Source organism: Equus przewalskii, chromosome 26, assembly GCF_037783145.1.
Source record: "Equus przewalskii isolate Varuska chromosome 26, EquPr2, whole genome shotgun sequence".
In the NCBI taxonomy this organism is placed as follows: Eukaryota; Metazoa; Chordata; class Mammalia; order Perissodactyla; family Equidae; genus Equus; species Equus przewalskii.
Window position 1 is genome coordinate 3,873,303 of NC_091856.1, and position 26,111 is coordinate 3,899,413.

At 39.3% G+C, this 26,111-nt stretch overlaps 1 protein-coding gene and 1 long non-coding RNA gene across 4 annotated transcripts in view; one reads left to right on the forward strand and one right to left on the reverse strand.

Annotated features, from left to right (window-relative positions):
- LOC139079654 (uncharacterized) overlaps nt 1-26,111 on the forward strand; it is a 66,391-nt gene that overhangs the window by 36,014 nt on the left and 4,266 nt on the right. For both annotated transcript variants that reach the window (XR_011533432.1, XR_011533433.1), the window contains 2 exons: nt 943-1,009; nt 25,700-25,791. This is a non-coding gene — a long non-coding RNA (uncharacterized lncRNA). The remainder of the gene's footprint in view (nt 1-942; nt 1,010-25,699; nt 25,792-26,111) is intronic.
- LOC103561417 (stimulated by retinoic acid gene 6 protein-like) overlaps nt 1-26,111 on the reverse strand; it is a 56,542-nt gene that overhangs the window by 23,029 nt on the left and 7,402 nt on the right. For both annotated transcript variants that reach the window (XM_070595829.1, XM_070595828.1), the window contains 3 exons: nt 16,485-16,697; nt 13,253-13,394; nt 12,100-12,313 (listed from right to left, as the gene is read on the reverse strand). In XM_070595829.1, coding sequence (XP_070451930.1) covers nt 12,100-12,313; nt 13,253-13,394; nt 16,485-16,691 — 563 coding nt within the window. In that variant the 5' untranslated portion in view covers nt 16,692-16,697. The remainder of the gene's footprint in view (nt 1-12,099; nt 12,314-13,252; nt 13,395-16,484; nt 16,698-26,111) is intronic.

Genomic DNA, 26,111 nt, shown 5'->3' on the forward strand with positions numbered 1-26,111 from the left:
CAGTCTGATTTAAATTATCTTTAAATTAAAAAAATGATAGAATTAACCAAAATGCTTAACATTTTAGGTCATCCCCATTACTCAGTGTTGGTGTCTTTAGGCTTCGTTATACTTCAGGCTTGCCGGGGTCAAAGGACTTAGAAGGAGCAGGATTAGGCAAAGCAGGACCATGACAGCTTCAGTCTAAGTTTTAACCCTGAAATAACCAGCAGGGTCAACAGCCACCACAGAGGAAACGTGGCCCCTTTATTTTGCAAGGGTGCTTCATAGTTTAATTTAAACATCAAGGTGATCTTGCTTTGTAAAGAATAATGAAACATTATTTAATCAATCATTTTCTAACTGCAACAAAGAAAGGTTAAATTTTAGACAGTAATGGTATATAGGTAATGATGAATTTGAAGCTGTATTCCACAGAGCATAAGGATAATGCCTTAATAGTAAGATCAAACAACATTTTATAGAAATTTAAAAATTGTCCAGGTTTTAAGATATAATCAATTTTCCCCTTTATTAATGAGAAAAAATAATTTAGTAATACACAGAAGTTCAAAAATTGATCCACCTACAATAATCATCCTAGCCTCAGTTTATGAACATAAATAAAAGGTTTGGTGCCCACAGATTAATGATTTGTTTTTATCTCCCCAATCCAAATCATTTATCTTTCATAAGTGAATATTTATAAAGTTTTGGCTCACTCTCTTACTCACATTTATTTTGTATTTAAAACTCAGAATGGCTGAGTTAACATTCTAAGACAATAAGGAAACTTGAGTGTCCACTATAGCTGACAGTTCTAGTATTTTAAGAACTATGAAATTCTTCCAAACCTTTTCTGAATCTCAATGGGATACAGATCAGAGTATATTAAAATATATGTGCATATTTTAATCAGATAGTATTTCCACTGGGATTCAACGATTTTTCTTTGATTTTAAGCTGGCTGGTAGAGACACACAGGCTGGTGTGGGGATGCTGGCCCCTGAGGATGCCAGGAAGCCAAAGGGTGAGCTTCCTTGAGGATGGCTGGATGCTGACTCTGCTTCACCTACCACGGGGAATGAGACCTGGCCTTGCCAAGGCTTAGTTTGGCTCAGAGAACAGAAGGGTTCAGGATGTCCATATATGTTTGCTGTTAAAGGCATGGCTAATTTATTTAAGTTCTTCCCAAATAACGATATAAAAGGGTAGGAAGAAGAAAAAGATGAGTTTCTCAGAAATGGCCAGACCTTCCCTTAAAGCGAGAGTGTCAGCAGTTGATGAATAGTCCTTGCAAATGTACCTGCTCTGTGGGGCCACTGGAGTCACCTAAGCTTCTGTACCTTTCGTTAAACAAATAAAGGAAGTAATCTAGGTAGGAGAGGTTGTGTATAAGTGTGTGCATCTCAGCTGCCAGGTTAAAGTTACAACATTTAAAATAGTTGGACAGATAAGTAAAACCATAGAGAGTTTAGAAACACTGAATTTACATTATGTCTTAACACATGATAAAAGTGGCACTTAAACCAGAGAGGAGATTGCTCAAATAACTACTTAGAAAAGAAGAAACACATTTCTCACCTTATATCCTCACCAAAAGAATTTTATATGAATTATATTGCATATATTTAGGAAGATTTTTCCAAATATGAGGACAAAGAAATAAACCACATACACACAGAGATATCCTCTGTGTTCATGTCTGTCTCCCTCAGTAGACTCCAAGTGTCTTAATTATCTGTGTTCCCAGTGCCTAGGGCAGGGCTTAGTATACGAAGGGAGAGTGAATGTTGTAAGAATGAAGAGGAGGATTGAATGAATCAATGACTATGTCTTGCCCAGCAGTGGGTCGGGGACTAGAGTGGGTGATAGTGACACAGCACACACATTTCCCAATTTTTGGATGGTATGGAATACTCTAAAAATTAGATCAATTCTTTGAAATGAGGCACACCTCCTTATAGTATTTTAATTTTAAAAGGAATGATTAGATTGCAGGCTACCAATAACAGTTTCTTTAGTATATGATGCTACGCAATTATAAGAGGATCACGTTTGTGGATAATGCATCTGGGAAACAACAGAAGATGCCAAAATCATATCCATCTCCTACTGTTGCTGAACTGGTAGAGAGACAGAACTCCCTTCCCTTGAGCCAGAGCCCTAAAAATGTAAACTGAAAGCTTGTCCTGCTTCGAGTCAGCTTTGAGGGCTCTAGTAGAAGCAGAGGGTTGTGAGCAAAGAGCGAGAGTACGGGAGACAATGGCAGAGACTGCTATTGGTAGGTCTAACGGACAGGAAAGAAAACAGTCAACACAGCAAAAGAAAGATATTCAAGGGAAATCACAGGGACACATGAAAAGCAAACACAGTAATATGACTGTGAGCTCCAACCAATTTTATAACAATAAGAATAAAAGACTTATTTTGTTTCTTAAAAGACAAATGCTTAGACTGGTCCCCCCCAAACCCCAAATCTAAACATATGCCATCTATTAGAGACATGTTCTTATCCCGCAAATATTTATTTGGGACCTACTGTGTGCCAGGCATTGTGTCCGACAGTAATGATCAATGATAAGCAAAAAAACACACCCCTACTCTCACGAACTACACACTTCATTGAGAAAACTGACTGTGGTGAGCAGCTGTTAGACGGCCTCAGTGATCCTTGCCTCCTGGCATCCACAGGCTGTGTAATCCCCTCCCCTCGAGTAACTTGCTTCTAGCCCAGAGAATACTTCAAGGTTGAGGGCACTACAAATAAGTAGGCTACAAAAGATTTTAATTTCCATTTTGCTAGCATAATCTCTTCCTTGCTGGCTTTGATGAAGCAAGTGGCCATGTTGGGGAGGCCTACATGGCAAGAAATGGAAGGTGGTCTTTGGTCAAGAGCCAGACAGAACTAAGTAACAACTCGAAAGGAACCGAAGCAGAGGACCTAGCTAAGCGGTGGCTAGACTCCTGACGCACAGAAACTAGGAGATAATAAGTATGTGTTGTAAGCTAAACTTGTGGTAATCTGGTACACAGCAATAGAGAATTAATGCACTGACAAAATCTCTATATAAGAACAAAGTCTACTGAGCGCTCTGAGAGGAGCAGCAGGTGTAATAACAGCATTGATAGAACCAACAAACCAAATTAGGAAGTAGAGAATGGTTGTTGCGAATGGGATGATCTTGTCTTTTTAATGGCTGAGTACTATTCCATTGTATATATACACTACATCTTTATCCATTCATCAGTTGATGGACACCTGGGTTGCTTCCACTTCTTGGCTATTGTGAATTATGCTGCAATGAACATAGGGGTGCATAAGTCTCTTTGAATTGTCGATTTCAAGTTCTTTGGATAAATACCCAGTAGTGTGATAGCTGGTCATATGGTGTTTCTATTTTTAGTTTTTTGAGAAATCTCCATACTGTTTTCCACAGTGGCTATACCAGTTTGCACTCCCACCAGCAGTGTATGAAGGTTCCCTTTTCTCCACATGCTCTCCAACATTTGTTATTTTTTGTCTTGGTGATTATAGCTATTTGAATGGGTATAAGGTGATATCTTTGTGTAGTTCTGATTTGCATTTCCCTGATGATTAGTGATGTTGAATATCTTTTCATGTATTTATTTGCCATCTGTATATCTTCTTTGGAAAAATGTCTGTTCATATCCTCTGCCCACTGTTTGATCGGGTTGCTCGCTTTTTCGTTGTTGAGTTTTGTGAGTTCTTTACATATTTTGGAGATTAACCCCTTGTTGGATATATGATTTGAAAATATTTTCTCCCAGTTAGTGAGTGGTCTTTTAATTTTGTTCCTGGTTTCCTTTCCCTTGCAGAAGCTCTTTAGTCTGATGAAGTCCCACTTGTTTATATTTCTTTTTGTTTCCCTTGCCTGAGTAGTCATAGTATTCGAAAAGATCTATTTAAGACTGATATCAAAGAGTGTACTTCCTATATTTTCTTCTAGGAGTTTTATGGTTTCAGGTCTTACCTTCAAGTCTTTCGTCCATTTTGAGTTTATTTTTGTGTGTAGTGAAAGATAATGGTCTACTTTCATTCTTTTGCATGTGGCTGTCCAGTTTTCCCAACACCATTTATTGAAGAGACTTTCCTTTCTCCATTGTATGTTCATGGCTCTTTTGTCGAAGATTAGGTGTCCATAGAGATGTGTGGTTTTATTTAGGGGCTTTCAATTCTGTTCCATTGATCTGTGCACCTGTTTTTGTACCAGTACCATGCTGTTTTGATTACTATAACTTTGTAGTATATTTTGAAGCCAGGGATTGTGATGCCTCCAACTTTGTTCTTTTTTCTCAGGATTGCTTTAGCTGTTTGGGGTCTTTTATTGCCCCATATGAATTTTAGGATCCTTTGTTCTATTTCCGTGAAGAATGCCATTGGGATTCTGATTGGGATTGCATTGAATCTGTAGATTGCTTTGGGTAGTATGGACATTTTAACTATATTTATCCTTCCAATCCATGAGCATGGAATATGTTTCTGTTTCTTTATGTCATCATTGATTTCATTCAATAATGTCTTATAGTTTTCATTGTATAGGGCTTTCACCTCCTTGGTTATATTTATTCCTAGATATTTTATTCTTTTTGTTGTGATCATAAATGGGATTGTATTCCTGAGTTTGCTATTAAGAGTATAGAAGTGCCACTGACTTTTATATGTTGATTTTGTACCCTGCAACTTTGCTGTAGATGTTGATTATTTCTAATAGTTTTCTGAAGGATTCTTTAGGATTTTCTATATACAAAATCATATTGTCTGCAAACAGTGAGAGTTTCACTTCTTCATTGCCTATTTGGATACATTTTGTTTCTTTTTCTTGCCTAATTGCTCTGGCCAAAACCTCTAGTACTATAAGAGTAGTGGGAATGGGCACCATTGTCTTGTTCCTGTTTTCAGAGGGTTGGCTTTCGGTTTTTTCCCTGTTGAGTATGATGTTGGTGGTGAGTTTGTCATGTGGAGGTACTTTTCCTTCTATACCCCTTTTTATTGAGACTTCTTGTCATAAATGGATGTTGGATCTTGTCAAATGCTTTCTCTGAATCTACTGAGATGATCCTGTGGTTTTTACTCCTCTTTTTGTTAATGTGGTGTAGGAAATTGATTGATTTGTGGATGTTGAACCATCCCTGCACCCCTGGTATAAATCCCACTTAATCATGGTGTATGATCCTTTTAATGTATTGCTGTATTCAGTTAATATTTTGTGGAGGTCTTTTGCATCTACATTCATCAGTGATACTGGCCTGTAATTTTCCTTCTTTGTGTTATCCTTATCTGGCTTTGGGATCAGGGTGATGTTGGCCTCATAGAATGTGTTAGGAAGTATTCCATCTTCTTCAACTTTTTGGAATAGTTTGAGAAGGATAGATAATAAATCTTCTTTGAGGGTTTGGTAGAATTCTCCAGAGAAGCCATTTGGTCCTGGACTTTTATTTTTGGGTAGGTTTTTGATTACTGTTTCAATCTCTTTACTTGTTATTGGTCTATTCAGATTCTCTATTTCTTCTTGATTCAGTTTTGGGAAGTTGTATGAGTCTAAGAATTTATCCATTTCTTCTAGATTGTCCAATTTGTTGGTGTATAGTTTTTCATAGTATTCTCTTAAAATCCTTTGTATTTCTGTGGTATCCATTGTAATTTCTCCTCTTTCATTTATATAATTTTATTTATTTGAGCCTTCTCTCTTTTTTTCTTAATGAGTCTGGCTAAGGGCTTGTCAATTTTGTTTATCTTCTCAAAGAACCAGCTGTTAGTTTCATTGATCCTTTCTTCTGTGTTTTTGGTTTAAATTTCATTCATTTCTACTCTAATTTTTATTATTTCCCTCCTTCTGCTGACTTTGGGCTTTGTTGGCTCTTCTTTTTCTAATTCTGTTAGGTGAAGTTTAAGATTGCTTATTTTAGATTTTGTTTGTTTGTTTGTTTGTTTGTTTTGGTGACGAAGATTTTCTCTGAGCTGACATTTGTTGCCAATCTTTCTCTATTTTGTATGTGGGACACTGCCAAAGCATGGCTTGATGAGTGGTGTGTAGGTCTGTGCCTGGGATCTGAACCAGCAAACCCCAGGCCACCGAAGTGAAGCATGGAAACTTAACCACTATGCCACTGGGCTGGCCCCTTTTATTTGTTAAGGTGGGCCTGTATTGCTATGAATTTCCCTATTAGGACTGCTTTTGCTGCATCCCATATGAATTGGTATGGTGTATTTTCATTTTCATTTGTCTCCAGATGTTTTTTGATTTTGCCTTTAATTCTTCAATGACCCAATGGTTGTTCAGTAGCATGTTGTTTAGTCTCCAGATATTTGTCACTTATCCAGCTTTTTCTTGTAGTTGATTTCTAGTTTCATAGCATTATGGTTGGAAAAGATGCTTAATATGATTTCAAGCTTCTTAAATTTATTGAGGCTTGCCTTGTTTCCAAACATATGGTCTATCCTTGAGAATGTTCCATTTGCACTTGAGAAGAATGTGTATTCTGCTGTTTTTGAATGAACTGTTCTAGATATATCTATTAAGTCCATCTGGTCCAGTTTTTCATTTAATTCCACTGTTTTCTTGTTGACTTTCTGTCTGGATGATCTATCCATGGATGTAAGTAGGGTGTTAAGGTCCCCTACTGTTATTGTGTTGTTGTTAATATCTCCTTTAAGGTTTGTTAATAGTTGCTTTATGTACTTTTGTGCTCCTGTGTTGGGTGCATATATATTTATAAGTGTTATGTCTTCTTGGTGAAGTATCCCTTTTATAATTATATAGTGTCCCTCTTTGCCTCTAATTGCCTGCTTTATCTTGAAGTCTACTCTGTCTGATATAAGTATGGCAAACCTGCTTTCTTTAGTTTGCCATTAGCTTGGAGCATCGTCTTCCATCCCTTCGCTCTGAGCCTATGTTTGTCTTCAGAGCTGAGATGTGCTTCCTGAAGGCAGCATATTGTTGGGTCTTGTTTTTTAATCCATCTTGCCACTTTGTGTCTTTTGATTGGAGAATCAATCCATTTATATTTAGAGTGATTATTGATATACGAGGGCTCAATGCTGCCATTTTATCACTTGTTTTCCAGTTGTTCTGTATTTCCCTTGTTTCTTGTCCAGTTTATTTTGGACTACCAACTCAGTTTAGTAGTTCTCTATGATGGTTTTCTCAGTTTTCTCTTTATTTATCATTTTTGTCTCTGTTCTCATTATTTGTTTAGTGGTTACCATGATGTTTGTATAAAAATCTCTAGGTGAGGGGCCGGTTCTGTGGCTGTGTGGTTAAGTTCACGCACTCTGCTGCAGCGGCCCAGGGTTCAGATCCTGGGCGTGGACATGGCACCGCTTGTCAGGCCACGGTGAGGCAGCGTCCCAGATCCCACAACTAGAAGGACGTGCAACTAAGATATACAACTGTGTACAGGGGGGGTTTGGGGAGATAAAAAGCAGAAAAAAAAAGATTGGCAACAGTTGTTAGCCCAGGTGCCAATCTTTGAAAAAAAAATCTCTGGATGAGATAGTCCATTTTCTGATAGCCTCTTAATTCCCTTAGTCTAAGCTGACTCCTTCCCTTACCTCTTCCCTTTCTAAGTTATTGTTGTCACAACTCATTCCATCTTGTATTGTGGGTTTGTGGTTAAAATGACAAGATTATATAGTTATTCTTGATGTTTTCCTTCCCTTTATCTTTAATGTTATAATTAAGTGTTTGCTAACCTGTTCTGATAGCTGCAATTTTCAGATTTCATCTGTCCATTTGTCTGTTTGCTCAAGGCTTTGTAACCCCCTTTTTTTCCCCAGGTATGAATTCTTCACAAAAGAAGTTGAAACTATAAAGAAAAATCAGTCAGACATGTTGAAGATGAAAAACACAATGAATGAGATAAAGAAAAACCCGGACTCCCTGAATAACAGAGCTGACATTATAGAGGACTGAATTAGCAATCTGGAGGATTGCTATGAGGGCCTTCTTGGTCATTTCTTGTAGGGGGTGTCTTATGGCACTGAACTTCCTTAGCTTTTGTTTATCTTGGAAAGTTTTTATTTTTCCATCATATCTGAAGGATCTTTTTACTGGATAGAGTATTCTTGGCTGGAAGTTTCTATCCTTCAGAATTTTAAATATATCTTTCCCCTCTCTCCTAGCCTGTAAGGTTTCTGCTGAGAAATCCACTGAAAGCCTGATAGGAGTTCCTTTGTAAGTTATTTTCTTCTGCCTTGCTACCCTTAATATTTTTTCTCTGTGATTGACTCTTGCTAGTTTAACTACTATATGCCTTGGACACTGATACAGTTAGGAGGTATATTAGCTTCTTTTACCTGTATTTCCAGTTCCTTCCCTAGGTTTGGGAAGTTATCAGCTATCATTTCTTTGAACAAGTGCTCTGCTCCATTCTGCCTCTCCTCGCCCTCTGGAATACCTATAATCCTTATGTTGCATTTCCTAATTGAGTCAGATATTTCTTGGTGAATTTCTTCATTTCTTTTTAGTCTTAGTTCTCTTTCCTCCTCTATCTGAAGAATTTCTATATTTCTATCCTCCAGATTGCTAATTCAGTCCTCTATAATGTCAGCTCTGTTATTCAGGGAGTCCGGGTTTTTCTTTATCTCATTCATTGTGTTTTTCATCTTCAACATGTCTGACTGATTTTTCTTTATAGTTTCAACTTCTTTTGTGAAGAATTCCCTCTGTTCATTAATTCCATTCCTGATTTCATTGAACTATCTGAATTTTCTTGTAACTTGTTGAGTTTTTTTATGATAGCTATTTTGAATTCTCTGCATTTAGATTGCAAATTTCTGTGCCTTCAGGATTGATTTCTGGGGGCTTGTCACTTTTCTTTCTTGTCTGGAGTATTAATATATTTCTTCATACTATCTGATGATGTGGATTTGTGCCTTTGCGAGTGATAATATCTTGTTGCAGATTCCACTTGCAGCCACGGGGTGGAGTTGGGGGTCAGGAGCTATGTATTCTGAGCCTGCCATGATTCCTGGTGTCTGTTCCTGTCCTTTGGAATCTATGCTGGCCCATCTGTGATTTCCAGTTTACTCACTCACAGCTGCTGCTTTTCTAACTTATGCATGGGTACTCTGACTGACCTGCTGAGCTGGAGCAACTGGAGGGGTGAGGGGCATTTTCTTTCGTGTGCACAATCCCAGGGATGTTCTCTCTTTGCTCTTGCTATCTGCTCTCCTGGGGTGCTGGCTTGAAGACCACCCTGCAATAGCTTAGCCTCCTCTGTGTGGGGCTTTCCAATAGGCTGTGAGGGAACTTGGAGACAGAAGGTGTTCCTGCTGAGAGCTGCCCCTCCCCACTCTTTTCTCAGAGCTGCACTTGTGGTCCTGCACCCTGGGTTGCTGCTGGGGAGGGAGATGAGATCCCTTACCTCCTCCTACTTCCTCCTGCGGGGTCCAGCAGCTCTACCATCAGAGGTATGGCTGCATGGGTCTCTCAGATCTCTTTTGTGTTGTGTGAATGTCCTCTGTTAGTTTATGAATGTCTTTTTCATTGTTTCTTAGGGGGGAGAGTCTAAGGGGAAGAGCTCAGTCTGCCATTATGCAGCTGTCACTCCCAGAGATTCTATTTCTACCAATTTATTCTAAGGAACTAGTTGTGAATAAACATAAGGATTGTTCTACAAATATGTTCCTTGTAGAACTGCTTACAATAGTGGAAATTATTCATATTCAACAGCAGGTGATAGGACAATGGATTACCCTGACAGTAAAAATGATAACGTAGGGGTGGCCCCATGGCCTAGTGGCTAGGTTTGGTGGCCCAAATTCAATTCCTGGGCACAGACCTACACCACTCATTGGCAGCCAGGCTGAGGCAGTGACCCACATACAAAATAGAGGAAGACTGGCACAGATGTTAGCTTAGGGCGAATCTTCCTCAGGAAAAAAAAAAAAAGATAATGTAGAAGTATACTCGATGATATGGAAAATCTTCACAATAGATTGCCTTTTGAAACAGGATATACATTAGTAACATATAGCATGCCCAATTTCTATTTTAAAAAACTTATATAGACATAAATAAAAATAATAGAAAGATACTTTTATTTATTTATTTATTTTGAGGAAGATTAGCCCTGAGCTAATTACTGCCAATCCTCCTCTTTTTGCTGAGGAAGACTGGGCCTGAGCTAACAGCTGTGCCCATCTTCCTCTACTTTATACGTGGGACGCCTACCACAGCATGGCTTTTGCCAAGCGGTGCCATGGCCACACCCAGGATCTGAACTGACGAACCCTGGACCGCTGAGAAGCAGAACGTGTGAACTTAACCGCTGAGCTACCAGGCCGGCCCAGAAAGATACTTTTAAATGTTTACATTAATGTCTGGATTAGAGGTGACTTTTTCCTTCCTTTTATTTTCTTATATTTTGCAAATTTTCTATACTGCACAAATAATACTCTGGTAATCAGAAGAAAGCAATAAATGTTTTAGAAAATGCTTCCTACAAATATTTAGTACATGAGTTTTAAACATACAAAGACTCATAAATCAACAATAAATTTACATTCATTTACTTTAGCTTAATACTTGAAAGATGCCTTTCAGTTGTGTGCCTGTTGGCTAATGCCAGACAGTCAGTACTATCCAAAGTCCATGATCTTACTCACTACAATAAATATACAGCAATTTCTTCTCTTTTTCTAGGCTTAACAGGACCTCAGCCTCCAGCACCATACTCATCTATGTTTTATGCATAAATACCTCATTTAACAATATTACCACTTTAACAAAATACAAAGGTCATGAATTTTTTTTTGCTGAGGAAGATTTTCCCTGAGCTAACATCTGTTGCCAATCTTCCTCTTTTTGTATGTGGCCTGCTGCCATGGCATGGCCACCGACAGGTGAGTGCTGTAGGTCCATGCATAGGAACCGAATCTAGGCCGCTGAAGCGGAGCATGCCAAACTTAACCACTAGGCCACAGGGGCTGGCACAATATGGAATTTTCAAACTCTGATTCAAAAAGATGTTACATAAATTCTTTTTTTTAAAGAACAAATAGGATGGAAGAACTTGATACTGATTCTTCTATATCCTGACTTGGCAAATCTTTTCTGTAAAGGAGCCAATTGTATATATTTCAGGCCTTGCAGGCCATACAGTTTCTGCATAACTACTCAACTCTGCAGTTGCTGTGCAAAAGCAACCACAGACAATACATAAACAAAGGGATGTGGCTGTGTGCCAATAAAACTTTATTTACAAAACACAGGCAATGGGCTGGATTTGGCCCATGGGTCACAGTTTGCTGACCTGAGTTACCTTATAAAACCACAAATTTAGAGCCAGAAAGGAACTTAGAGATCACCTAGTTTAACATTTTCATTGGTCAAATGAGGAAAATACAGCCCCAAAAGATTAAATAATTTCACTTATTTCACCTGGCTAGTGAATGGCGGGACCCAAACTAAGACTTTAAGGTGGTGTTATTACTGCTGGTCCAGTATTCTGATGCCTGGATGTATCGTGCTATTGTATAATTATGGGTAAGTTATCGGAGCATAGTGTAATGTGCAAATCAATCATATTTTACTTAAAACTTACAAAATTAATTATAAGAATGGTTTTCAGAAAAAGTTGTAAGTTATGCTGAAGTAGCATCTTACAACAACCTGTGAGAGCTTTTAAAATTAGTTTTGGTTTTTTTGCCTGCTTTTTCTCCCCAGATCCCCCCAGCACCTAGTTATATATTGTAGTTGTTGGTCCTTGTAGTTGTAGCATGTGGGACGCTGCCTCAGTGTGGCCTGACGAGCCGTGCCATGTCTGTGCCCAGGATCTGAACCAGCGAAACCCTGGGCCGCTGAAGCGGAGCAGGTGATCTTAACCACCTGGCCACGGGGCTGCCCCTAAAATTAGTTTTATAAGGAGAGATTGCCAACAATTCAGAGAAAATATAAAATGGAGATATATTCAGAGAACGACGTTCAGGCAGCCAGGAGAAGTGAACATACTAGTAATGATGCATCTTTCCCCTACATGTGAACTTACATTAGACAAAACAGAAAGTATTTCCTTCTTAGCATGAACATACATATTTGACTTTTATTATCCCACATTCACCAAACTTCTCTCAGCCAGACAAAGCCCAAATACCTGTTGTTGGCAGACATGGTCACATGCCTCTGCACTGGAGCATCTTTGAATACTTCGCTTCCAACAGTTGTGTGTAATGTGTAGGGCGGCATTTCAGCATCAGACTTGACTCCAAAAGAGTTTCCTTTGTCTCTTAACAGTGTTGGATTAGGTTTTTTGCTGATAGAAAGATCTGAAGAAAATCCTGGTTGTCTGAGAGTTGCTTTTGGTTTTCCTATGAAGTTAGGCACACATAATGGAATTAATTAGCTTCCCCAAACCCTAGTTTCATTATGTCACTCCCCTATCCAGATGTTTTCTGTGGGTCTCTATTCTCGAACAGTCTGTAAGAACATGAGCAGGGTGCCACTAGAGGGTTGGGTGGTCAGCAGGGAAAGAGTAGATGGCAAGGATTTGGCAGATGAGGTTCTTCAAAACGCGGCTTCATCTGCCAGACTAGCCAGGAACCTTTCCTCTACTCACCGACTGACACTTCAGTGGCAGCCCCTCCTGCTCCTACAAATGCAGCCCACTCAGCCGTATCTCGGTCCTCCCATCTCTTCTGCATCACTTTAAATTCTTCCTGTTGTTTGAGTTCTGGGTTCAAGTCTCCCCTTCACCTTGAAGCCCTCCACTGCCATTCTCACTCATGATGATTGCTCCCTTGTCTAAAATGCTCACTGTGGCATTCAGGCATCTCCTCTTATATTATCATTACACTGTTTCTTGAGAATTTAGTTTTAGAGCTGATTAGAAGCTCCTCGAGATAAGTCTTCAGTAAACACGGGCTGAGTTGTCTATAACAACTTTATGTACTATACAATTCACGTTTTTCTGAAAATAAAGGATTTATACTAAAATACATGATTTGTTAAATAAGACATTAAATCATAGGTTCTTGGTTTATCCAACATTCTAGATGAGGCTTTCCCCCAAATAACCTAAAGGAATAAAACCACACTTTGCCATAATAAGTTTAATTAAAATCTACTCTGAGTTATTTCACACTGTTTGCTTAATTTCACATGGAAATACTAGCCTTAGGATTTCTCCCTTGACAGATGAATGTTAACAAATATAGGTGTTTATCACGAATATAAGCAATATTTCCATAATTCCATATAAGTGTATTCATAGACAGGCTTATAAACTTTAGCAGGTGAAAAGACCTTACCTTCCAGAGGAAACAGCATGGTTTTCTTGACTCTCATCTGACAATTCACTTGCCGCCCAGTTTTCCTTTTAGAACTCCTCTGACGAGCCACAAGCTGAGCAATTCTTGCAGTTTCCGTGCAGGCCACGGCATAGCAGGTGATCTGTTCATGAGAGGAAGGTGAGAGGGGAAACACTTCTCAGATTACCCGGTGCCTAGAGGTTGACTTTTTTTTTTTTTTGAGGAAGATCAGCCCCGAGCTAACATCTGCTGCCAATCCTCCTCTTTTTGCTGAGGAAGAATGGCCCTGAGCTAACATTCGTGCCCATCTTCCTCTACTTTATATGTGAGATTCCTACCACAGCCTGGCTTGATGAGCGGTGCCACGTCCACACCCGGGATCCGAACCGGCGGACACTGGGCCACTGAAGTGGAACGTGAGAACTTAACTGCTGTACCACCGAGCCGGCCCCAAGAGGCTGATTTTTGAAAGTGGATCTTAGTGAGTTTACACGTTCCAAATCAAGCCGTATGCAAATATTCATGTCTTTCTCTCCTTGACAATGTTAGAGCAAAATTCTATTTCCTACAAGAGAAATCGAGCATAGTCTAGCACACTGAATCATCCTCTTTCCCCAAATTGAAGATTTCATTTTTTCCACAAACAGGTAGTTATTAAACATCTCCAAAGTACTAGGTGCTATGGGATTAACAAACGAACCAAAGGAAACCTGTGATCTGCATATAGTATCTCATATAATCTGAGATATATTTGATTCCCATTTTATATGTGGGAAAACAGAGACGCAGGAAAGTTAAAGAACCTTCCTAAGTCACACAGCCTGGCTCTCTCTCTGAATCCAAAGCATGTACTCGTAGCCACTATCTGTATCACCTCTCAAAGGCCACTCGATCCTAGTCTTGCCACTGCACTGGCTTAGCTGGGTGACTTGGGATAAATCAGTTTACCGGCCAAATCTCAGTATTCTCAGTTGTAAAACAGGAGTGGGCCTAGATCTGGGGTTTTCAAACTTCATTGGAGCCACTGGATTCCATGGAGGTGGCCCGGGGCCCTCACAGAGGCAGGGCTATGAGGGCAAGGCAGGGCAAGTGGAGCCTGGACCCTCTGGCACCTGCTTAAAACACAGCAGCTCGGCTTTTTATCTTTTAAAAATGGGTGTGATATACAGGATATGTGAAAAAGTACGCAGACTATTGGGACCAGGTGACCTCTAAAGCCCTATTTGTTACCGAACCTGAAGTGAGTTCGCTCACCTGTTGTGCAGTAAGCCAATTTCTGACACCGGGTGTGGTGGAAGAAAGTAGGAATTTTATTTTTGCACAGCACTGAGCAAGGAGAGAGGGCAGCTAACGCTGAAATCCCAAACTCCCCGAAAAGCTAAAAGGAAGGGTTTTTATTTGGGGTTTTAGGTAGGGGAGGGGGAGCATATGGCCTTGCTGGTCGGAGCTTTCCCATCAGCCTGTCTTTGGTCTTGAGACACTTGCAGAGAGGAGGGAGCCCATGACCTTGCTGGTCAGCAGCTTTCCCACCAGCCCGTATCTCTTTGCGGGAGGAGATAGTCCAGGTGCTTGTCCTTGACGGTGTCTGACTCCATGGAGGATAGTGGATTCTGGAGCCAGGAAGCCAGAGAGTAAGCAGGGAATGAGTGTTTTGGTTTTAACCCCATATATGCTGGGAATAATGTGGGGAAACTGATATCAGGGTCGATATCACACTTAGTGTTAAAGCCTTTGATTCCAGGTTGAAATCAAGAACATGAAAGCAATAAGGCTTCACACCACAAGCCAAAGTATGTTCCCACTCTTTGGCCCAGTATTTCTACTCCCAAAAATATATTACAAGAATATAATTCAAGAGAAGAAAAAGTTATACACCCAGATATTTGTAATAGGGTTTAATAGTCAAATCCTAGAAACATTAAAAATGTCCAAAATAGGGGAATAAAGAGTCGAGTAAGTTATAGCATACTAACTATATGAAGCATTAATTTATTAATTCATTCAGACATTTGATCATTCACACTTTCACCACATATTTATTAAGCACCAGCTATCAGAGGTGAAAAAACAATCTCTCATCCTCAAGAAACTTATGAAGGAAAAAGAGAGGGTCTCAGAGACTAAATAGAAAACACTGTGTCAAGTGTTATATTAGCTGTATGACAAGGTTCCAAATAGACAGAAAGGAGGGCTTCACTCTGTCTGGGAGAACCAAGGACGCTGCAGCAAGTCTTATTATTCATACAGTATTTAATTAATTTACACCTGCTCCTTACAACAATGACTACAGAGCAGGTGAACTTCCTCTTGGACCACTCTCCCGATCCTGGTGCCCTTTTTCCTCCTCCACCCACTGCCTCCCCAACCTCCCACCAAACGGAGGAATGACTATCACAAGTTTTGGTGAGAAATACTCCACATCTGTTCTGAGTGTTTACACATGTAGAAATGTACGCAGAAAAATGGCTGTTTCAGGGGTGGGTGCCTTTTTGTCTTCTGGACGGTGGTCTGTCCGTCTCTTTCCTACTGTGCACTGGGCAGACACCAAGGAGTGAAACTGCTGGGTCACAGGCATGTGCAACACAGGATTTATTGGCCACCAAACTGCCCACGTTATACATAAAATACTCTTCCAGAGAAACTAAAAGATTTACAATTGTAGAGAATTATGATCACATTGGTGTGAAGGTGAGAACAGGTTGAGACAGGAGGGACTAAAGATAAGGCGACAGGGAGAGCCCTTAATAATCGAAGGTGCTGAATGATCAATTAGGGACTGAACTAGGGTCCAGATGGTAGGACTAGACAGCAGTCAGGTCAAACGGAGAGAATTTAAAAGTCTCTATTAGATTTGGAAATCAGGAGGTCATTAGTGACCCGGGCAGGACCAGCTGCAGCAGGTTCATAATGGATGGGTGTGACCTTTAGGCAGTTAATGGCTCCAGTATGGTTATTTTGCTCGGACATGGAGACTGGGTCAACTTTATCTTTAAAATGTTTTATTTAATGTGGTTAAATCTGATTTTTACAATGGAAAGAACCTGAGGGATAAAACAAAAGACATCAGAATCTGGGTTGTGCTTTGGATGCTGTTCTCTCCATCAGCACCGATCTCAAATCACGTACTTAGTACTTTTCGCTTGGACTTCTATCCTGGTTATGAGATTGGAAGTGCCAGACAGGCAACTAAGAATTGGTCTGACTCTTCTGACATGCACAATTACCTTCTTACCTCTCCAGATCTACTAGTCTCTATCCTGACAACTGCGGGCACGCTTCTCAGATACGCTTCTAGTGTAGGGTAGCCCAACTGCTTGAAGGGGATCCAGTCTCCGGTCAAGGACCTGTACTCTCCTTGGAGCCGGGGCAATGCTATTCCGTTCTTATGAGACTGTAGAACAGCTCGTAGGATTTTTGAAACCAGATCTGCGTCCAGCATCTTCGCCTATAACAAGAAAGTAGAAGGTTACTATAACATGATTCATTAGGTTAGAATTCAAATAGATTTTCAGAATTTACACTTGTTAGATTATTCCATAAACTGTTACTGAGAACTTTCTGTGCTACTACAATAGAGGGAAGTAACTGCCATGGTAGAGAAAAGCTCAGAATACTGTGAGAACACGAGGGAAGTCAGAAAGGCACAGACCAGCCTGGGGAGGAAAGACCTCAGGGAATGTTTCCCAGATGATGGGAGGCCTGAATGGAGTCCTGAAGTGGAAGGTAGAGATGGGGAGAGGCATCAGCCCCAAGTAAAGGGAACAGAGAGTTCAAAAGGCACAGAGGTGAGAGAGAAGTACACGGTTGGTTCAGAGAATTCCAGGCAGTTAAGTGGCTGGACATGACTGAAAGAGAGCGATGGATAGATGGGAAGAAGCAGACCCAGAAGAGACTACTATATTATGCTAACATGTTTTCATTATTGCCAAACATAATGTGGGGCCTTAGAGGGATTTTAAACAGGGGAATAAAGTGATCAACTCTGCATTTTAGAAAGATCACTCACCATTCAGCAGTGGGGAAGATAAATTGGAAGGAGAAAGATTAAGTTGTAAGAATACTGGCAAATGTGGAGGACCTGAAAACAGAGCCTTGGGAATAAACAAAAAAATCAATTTGAGAGGTAATTAGGAGGTGGAATCAACAGGAATTGATTAACTGGTGTGGGCGATGAGGGATGTTCCCAAGTTTCTAGAAGCACAGTGGACACTAATGACCCCACTGAGTGGGGTAGAGGCAGGTTTCAAGAGAGGAAAAGAGTGAAGTCACTTTGGACAAATGGAGGCTGGGATGCTCGTAGGGCAGCCACGTAGATATAGTCACCAGCAACTCAGGTGAGAGGCCTGAGCTGGTTACAGATTTGCTGCTCTTCAGCACATATATGGTATTTGGTGTCCAAGGAGTCAAAAATAAGGTTAAGGATGGACCTCTGTGGAAAGCTGTCATTTAAGGGATGGGCAGAGAAAGAAGAACCTATAAAAGGAGAAGAAAAAGCAACCAGAGAGATAGAAGCAGAAAAGGCAGAGTTGGTGTCATATAAACAAAAAGACGAAAGAACCAAGAACATCCAAAAGTGTCACACACGGCAGACAGGTCAAGTGAAAGAAACAATGAAAAGTGACTACTGAATATTGGTACCTAGGAAATCCATGGGGACCCTGGCTAAGGATTTTCAATGGTCAGTAAGAGGTATTTTTCAAGATTACCCACTCATATTTTCTTTGGACTAATGGTAAACAGAATGGAGATACATTCAGAGAACGACATTCAAGCAGCCGGGAAAAGCGGACTTAGCCTTCCATTAAAGGAAGGAGAAAGGCCAGCCAGGGACACTTGTTAACTTTTCCTTCAGCAGTGCCACGCAACAGAACTGCCTGTGCCGATGGGCCCGTTTTATAACTGCAAAGTCCAGCACGGTAGCCACTAGTCATATGTGGCCACTAAGCACTTGAAAGGGGGCCAGCATGACTGAGGAACTGAATTTTTAATTTAAATTAAACATGGCTAGTGGACACTATATTGGACAGCATAGAAGTCTAGACCGTCTTGTTCCTTCTCTGGTTTGGAAAACAGAAAGGAGGAATAGCATACAATTCCAGCAATTTCCTCATTTGTCTCTTTTAAAAAGGAGACAAAATATCAGCTCATTTGTGGGTGCTCTTAATTATAAATGATACTCAAATGACAGAAAGGTTTAAATGCAAATAACCTAAGTATTCATTATGTACTTCCCTCTGCTAAATATTAACTCTCTTCAAATTGTTACCACTAGCACCAACATGTAATTAATACTATTAATTAAACAGTAAATTAATTAAATAGTACATAGTTTAGGAAAGTCCTATACTAGGTCCATATTCTCATTCTTTCTATAGATAGACACATGCGCATATATATATATATATATATATATATATATATATACACACATATAAAATTATATATTCAAATCTTCATTTAGGTATAATTTACATACAATAAAATTCCCTCATCTTCTGTGTGGTGTATACTGAGTTTTGAAAACTGTTTACACCCATGTAATCATCACCACAATCAAGATAGAGACATTTCCATCACCAAAGAAGTTCCTCATGTGGGGTGCGTAAGATATGTAAAAGTAAAATGCACAACAATGACAGCACGAAGAATGAGAGAGAGGGACTGGAAGTTCTTAGACTATACATGAAGTAGTATAATATTATTTGAAAGGGGAATGCGATAAAGACATTTTTGTAAACCTTATGGCAACCACTATAATTTTTTTAAAGAAGTATAACTAATAAGCCAGTAGTAAAGATAAAACAGAATAAAAAATGAAATCAAAAGGCAAGTAAAAAGGAATCAGGCATGGAAAACATCAACAACAAAGAACAGATAGGGCAATTAGAAAGCATCTAGCAAAATGGAGATTTAAAGCCAACCATACCAAAAATTACATTAAATGGAAATATTCCTATATTCCACACGGATATAAAAGCAAGACTTACCTATATACTATTCACAAGAAACTTATTTTAAATATAAATACACAGGTTAAAAGTAAAAAGAAAAAGACATGCCATGCAAATACATGACTATATTAATATCAGAACAAGGAACATTACCAGGGATAAAGAGGGATATTACATAATTAAGGAGTTAATTCATCAGGAATATATACAAATCCTAAGTGTGACTGCATCCAACATCAGAGTTTGAAAACACATGAAGCAAAACCCAATGGAGCTGACAGAATACATAAACAGATTCACAATTACTGCTGGAGACTTCAAAGCTCCTTCCTCAGTAACTGGTGGAACCGGTAGACAAAAAATCAGTAAGGATATAGGAGAGCTGAACAATACCATCAACCAAACTGATGTAACTGATATTTATAGAACACTTTGCCCCAACAATAACAGACTATACATTCTTTTCAAGAGCACATGGGACATTCACCAAGATAGAATATATTCTGAGACTTAGAACAATCCTCAGCCAATTTAGAATAACTGAAATTATACAAAATGTCTTCTGTGACCAGAACAAAATTAAACTGGGTATTAGTAACAGAAAGATGTGAACAATCCCCATGTATTAGCAAATTTAATGGCATACTTCTAAATAACCAAGGGTCTAAAAGGAAGGCCCCCTCCCTAAAAAATCAGAAAATAATTTTAAATAAATGAAAATACAATATATAAAAATTTGTTAATTCTGTAAAGCAATATTTAGAGGGAAATTACAATATTATATACTGATGTTGGAAAAGAAAGTTTCCAAATCAGTAATGTAATCTACTACCTTGAGAAAAAAGAGAGCAAATTAAACCAAAAGTAAGTAGAAGGAAGGAAGTAATAAAGATGAGAGCAAAATCAACACTGAAATGATGAAATAGATATTATGTAATAGAAAAAAATCATGAAACTAAAACTAGTTGTTCAAAAATATCAATAAAATTGATAAACTTCCAGGTAGATTAATCAAGGAAAAAAAGAGAACACACAAATTACTAATAATGGGATTGAAGAAGGGACCATCAATACAGATCCTACAAACATTAAAAAGAGGTTATTATGAACAACTTATGCCAATAAATTTGGAAAATTAGATGAAATGGATAAATTCATTGACAGACACAAATTCCAAAGCTTGCTCAAGAATAGGTAATCTTAACATCCCTATATCTATCAGAGAAATTGAATTTGTAGTTAAAAACCTTCACACAAGAAAAACTCAAATCCAGAAGGCTTTATTGGCAAATTTTATCAAATACTTAAAGAATTAATGCAACTTCTATATAAAATCTTCCAGAAAACAGCTGGGAAGGCAACACTTTTTAAGTCATTTTATGAGGCCAGAATTATGCTGATACAAAAACCAAAGACATTACAATAAAAGAACAGCACAGACCAATATCCCTCGTAAACATAAAAGTAAAAATTTCCTAACAAAATATTAGCAAATCAAATCCAACAATATGTAAGACAGGTAGCACATCAGAATCAACTATGGTTTACTCTAAGAATACAAGGTTGGTTCAACATTCATGAGTCAGTCAACGTAACTGACTCTATCAACAAACTAAATGAGAAAAACCACATGATATCAACAGGTGAAGAAAAGACATTTGACAAAGTTCAAAATCATTTATGATAAAAATTCTCAGAAAATAAGAATAGAGGAGAACCTCCTTAACCTGATAAAGAGCATCTGTAAAAAACCCACAGCTAACATCATATGTAACAGTGAAAGAGTGAATACTTTCTTCCTAAGACTGGGAACAGGGCAAGAATGTCTCCTCTCTTCACTCCTAGTCTTTATCACACTGGAGGTCCCAGCCAGCGCAATAAGGCTGGTTTCAAGACTTACTGTAAAAGCATATTACTCAAAATACTGTAGTTTTGTCAAAAGGACAGTCACATCAATGGAACAGAAATAAAATCCAGAAATAGACCCACACATATATGGTCAACTGGTTTTCAAGAAAGATATCAAGGAAATTCAATGGAGAAAGTTCAACAAATAGTGCTAGAACACTACTCATCCACATGCAAAAAGTTAACCTCATTCCATACACAAAAATTAACTCAAAATGGATCATTTCGGTCCTAAATGAAAAAGCTAATACTGTAAAACTTGTAGAAAAAACAAAGGGGTAAATCTTTGTGACCTTGGGTTAGGCAAAGACTTTTTAGAATCATAGAAGAAAAAACTGACAAATTGGATCTCATCAAAATTTAAAATTTCTGCTGTTCTAAAGACTGTTAAGAAAATAAAAAGACCAGCCACAGACTGAGAGAAAATATTTTCATAACACACCTGGTAGAGGCCTGTTAACCAGCATATCTAAAAACATTCAAAACTCAATAAGAAAACAAAGAGCCCAATTGAAAATGCGCGAAAGATCCAAACACATACTTCACTAAAGTAGAGATGCAGACGGCAAAAAAAAAAAAAAAAAAAAAAAAAACATGAAAAGATGCTCAACAGCATTATTCATGAGGGAAATGCAAATTAAATCCACAATGACGTATCACTACACATCTATCAGAATAGTTTAAATTTTTTAAAAAGCTGACAGTATGAAGTGCTGAAGAGAATGCAGAGCAACTGGAATTCTCAGACATTTCTGGTGGGCACGCAAAACAGTACCCTGAAAAATCGTTCGGGAGTTTCTTAGGAACTAAATCATACACTTATCATACAATCCAGCAAAACTGCTCCTAGGTAATTCCTCAAGAAATATGACCTACGTCCACACAAAAACCTGGACTTGAAATGTCTAGAGTAGCTTTATTCCTAATTGCCCCCAAACTGGAAACAATCCAAATGTGTATCAACAGGTGAAGGAATAAACAAACGTGGTATACCCAACACAGCGGAGCGCTATTCAGCAATAAAAAGGAACAAACTATTGTTGCATAAAACCATAGGGATCACTCTGACATTATGCTCAGTGAAAGAAGCCAGACACAAAAGACTATATACTGTATGATTCTACTTATGTAACATTCTGGAAAAGGCACAACTATGGGCACAGAAATTAGATCAGTGGTTGCCAAGGGCTGGGAGTGTGGCAAGGGGATTGACTATAGAGAGGGCACAAGGCAATCCTGGGGTGATGGAAATATTCTATATCTTGACTGTGGTGACAGATATACTACATAGTTTGTCAAAATTCAAAGATCTGTAAATCAAAAAAGGGTGGCTTTTACAGTATGTAAAATATATCTTCAATAAAACTGGGGAAAAAAAGTTTCTTTGAGTTGTCTTCCTTTGCAGTCAACTCTTTCCCCCTCACACACTACACTGTCCTGGCTCCCAGCAACCACCGATCTGCTTTCTGTCACTATAAATTAGTTTTGCCCAGTGTTCTTGAGTTTCGTCCCTGTTATCGCATTTATCAGCAGTTCATTCCTTTTTACTGATGAGTAGTATTTCACTGTATGGATATACCACAACTTGTTGATCCATTCAAATGCTGATAGACAACTGGGTTGCTTCCAATTTGGAGGTATTATAAATAAAGCTGCTTTAAACAGTACAAGTCTTTAGGTAGACATGTTTTTCTTTTTTTAAAAAAAAATTTTTATTGAGTTAATGATAGGTTACAATCTTGTGAAATTTCAGTTGTACATTATTGCCTGTCAGTCATGTTGTAGGTGCAACCCTTCACTCTTTGTGCCCACCCCCCCCCACCCCCTCCTTTCCCCTGGTAGCCACTAATCTGTTCTCTTTGTCCACATGTTTAAATTCCTCATATGAGTGGAGTCATACAAAGATTATCCTTCTCTATCTGGCTTATTTCACTTAATGTGATTCCCTCAAGGTCCATCCATGTTGATGCAAATGGGACGATTTTGTTCTGTTTTATGGCTGAGTAGTATTCCATTGTATATATATACCACATCTTTTTTATCCAATCATCTGTTGATGGGCACTTAGGTTGCTTCCACGTCTTGGCTATTGTAAACAATGCTGCAATGAACATTGGGGTGCACGGGACTTTTGGAATTGCTGACTTCAAGCTCTTTGGATAGATACCCAGTCGTGGGATAGCTGGATCATATGGTATTTCTATTTTAATTTTTTGAGGAATCGCCATACTGTTTTCCATAGTGGCTGCACCAGTTTGCATTCCCACCAGCAGTGTATGAGGGTTCCTTTTTCTCCACAACCTCTCCAACATTTGTTACTATTTGTTTTAGTTATTTTTGTCATTCTAATGGGTGTAAGGTGATATCTTAGTGTAGTTTTGATTTGCATTTCCCTGATGATCAGCGATGATGAACATCTTTTCATGTGCCCATTGGCCATCAGTATATCTTCTTTGGAGAAATGTCTGTTCATGTCTCCTGCCCATTTTTTGATCGGGTTGTTTGATTTTTTGTTGTTGAGTTGTGTGATTTCTTTATATATTATGGATATTAAGCCTTTGTTGGATGTATTACTTGCAAATATTTTTTCCCAGTTAGTGGGTTGTTTTTTGTTTCAATCCTGTTTTCCCTTGCCTTGAAGAAGCTCTTTAGTCTGATGAAGTCCCATTTGTTTATTCTGTCTATTGTTTCCCTTGTCTGAGAAGACATGGTGTCTGAAAAGATCCTTTTAATACTGATGTCAAAGGGTGTACTGCCTACATTTTCTTCTAGAAGGCTTATGGTTTCAGGTCTCAGCTTTAGGTCTTTGATCCATTTTGAGTGTATTTTGGTGAATGGTGGAAAAGAATGGTCAATCTTCATTCTTTTACATGTGGCTTTCCAGTTTTCCCAGCACCATTTGTTGAAAAGATTTTCTTTTCTCCATTGTATGCCCTCAGTTCCTTTAGGTAGACATGTTTTTCTTTCTCTTTTGTAAATACTGAGAATTGGGTTTTCCAAAAATTTAATATCCATAATAATTCTGGAAAGAAAGCGTTATTCTCATTCTATAGATGAGAAAACCAAGGCTCAGAGAAGTCAAATAAACCACATATCACAGGATGGATGGAAGCAGGATTTTAGTCCTGGTCTGTCTGACGCCAAAGTCCACATTCTTTCTGTCATATCACTCTGCCTTCTGGTACTGAAAAAAACAGAAACAAAAGACAAACTCTGAAGAATTAACAACAGGAGACAAGACTGTCAAGAAAGACAGTAAGCAAGGTGAAGAGAAAGAAACAGGGATGTGAAATCAACAGCAGACTCGGCCTACTCACAGGGATGGTACGGATTCCAAATCAGGGAAGCTGGAGACAGGTGCTCTACAGACTAAAGAGAAAATGTATGGCAGAGAAAGATGAAAGCGGTAGAGCGGGGGCACCTCCGTCACCCCCGACGTCCATCCACACTCTGAGTATGCCAGGGAGCGGGGAACAGACGACAGCTTGGGATCTGTACCTCAAGGCTGTCAGATGTTAAATCTGACATATGAGTTCTGGCTCTTAAGTAGTGAATTCCTGATTACAAGAGAAATACATGACTGAAAGGTCAAAGATCACTGAAGTTTTACTGTAGTTATTTCCTCACATAGGAAAAACCATTATGGAGGCTGGCCAAGTTTAATTTGCAAGAGGAGAAACTAAAGGATCACTTACTAACCTGCCAGTGCCAGGACTCCCCAATGTTCTCTCTGTGACCTCCACCTTTCCCACCTTCTTTCCTTCAAAACCCAGTGGCTCCCACTACTCATCCAGAGTTCTGAGTAAAAGTGGACTTTGCCTCTGTGGATTATCTGCACATCTGGGTGAGCCTTGACTATGAATTATGCACACATGATGAGAAGATGTGATGTCAGGTGGTCAGGACACGGTAGGAACAACCCACTTGGGTGAGAGCAGGCACCCGGGTCAGCTAGACTGCTTAGCATATCTGGCTCCTCCCCAGGAGAACCACTTTCAATTCCCCTGCCAGAGTTTCAGTCTGAAGGACTCACACTTCACCTTGAGAAGGGAGTTTCTAAGGCCTCCTTCTTCCCTTCTTTTTGGAAAGAGCATCCGTTCCATTACTACCCCTCCACTGTGGTCTACTTTCCCCAGCTATATTGTGGGGTGAACACCAATCACTAATTGATGGGGGGAATCTCTGACCAACGCATCTACTCATCAATGGAAATTCTACGACTAACACCTAACAGAACCCCAATATAATGCTGGTTTGAAAGGACAGGTCTAAGCTGATCTTAGAAGCTAATCAGAGGCGTTCTACAGGCCGCTCTATACGAAAGCCTTCTACTCCTTCCACCATCACAATTCCAGGCCACTTTTTCTGAACCATCCCCTTCTATTTTGCGAAGTTCTGCCCTGAACAGCTGCCAGCAGGGATCTCCCAAACAGAACACAACAATTTCTTTGGGGGCGTGGGGGCTCACACAACCACATACAAAACCTAGTTGCCACAGAGTATAGTAAAAGCTGGAAAGCTTTGCCCAATGCCTGCTTCCTTAAGCCCACCGTCTTTAAATGCGTTGTCTTCTTTTGGGAACTCCTAGACTGCCAAGATCCAGTGGATGTCTTACGGCCTCTATCCTAATTATCCTACCCTTCTGCCGCAAGACTCGCGGATGTTTCATGCAGATACAAGGTACGTATTTACAGCGTGCAACTGACAGTAAAGTTCAATGAATACAACACCAGTGCTAGTCACTGTGGCACGGAAGTGCTCATCCTTAGTTTTCACTTTTCCCACCCTGTCTAACCTCATGTTTGCCTGTCTTCCTTTCTTGGTAATTAGATGGTTTTTCCTAATTTAGACTTCCCAACCAGACCTGAGAAAGGCTCATGCCCCACTCACACCTCCTACTTTAACTTTTTCTTTCATGCACATATCATCATAGCTAAAACCCAAAGGCGGTGAACATTTCTTTCAATAGTCAAGCTGCTGACAACTAGTAGTTGCTATGC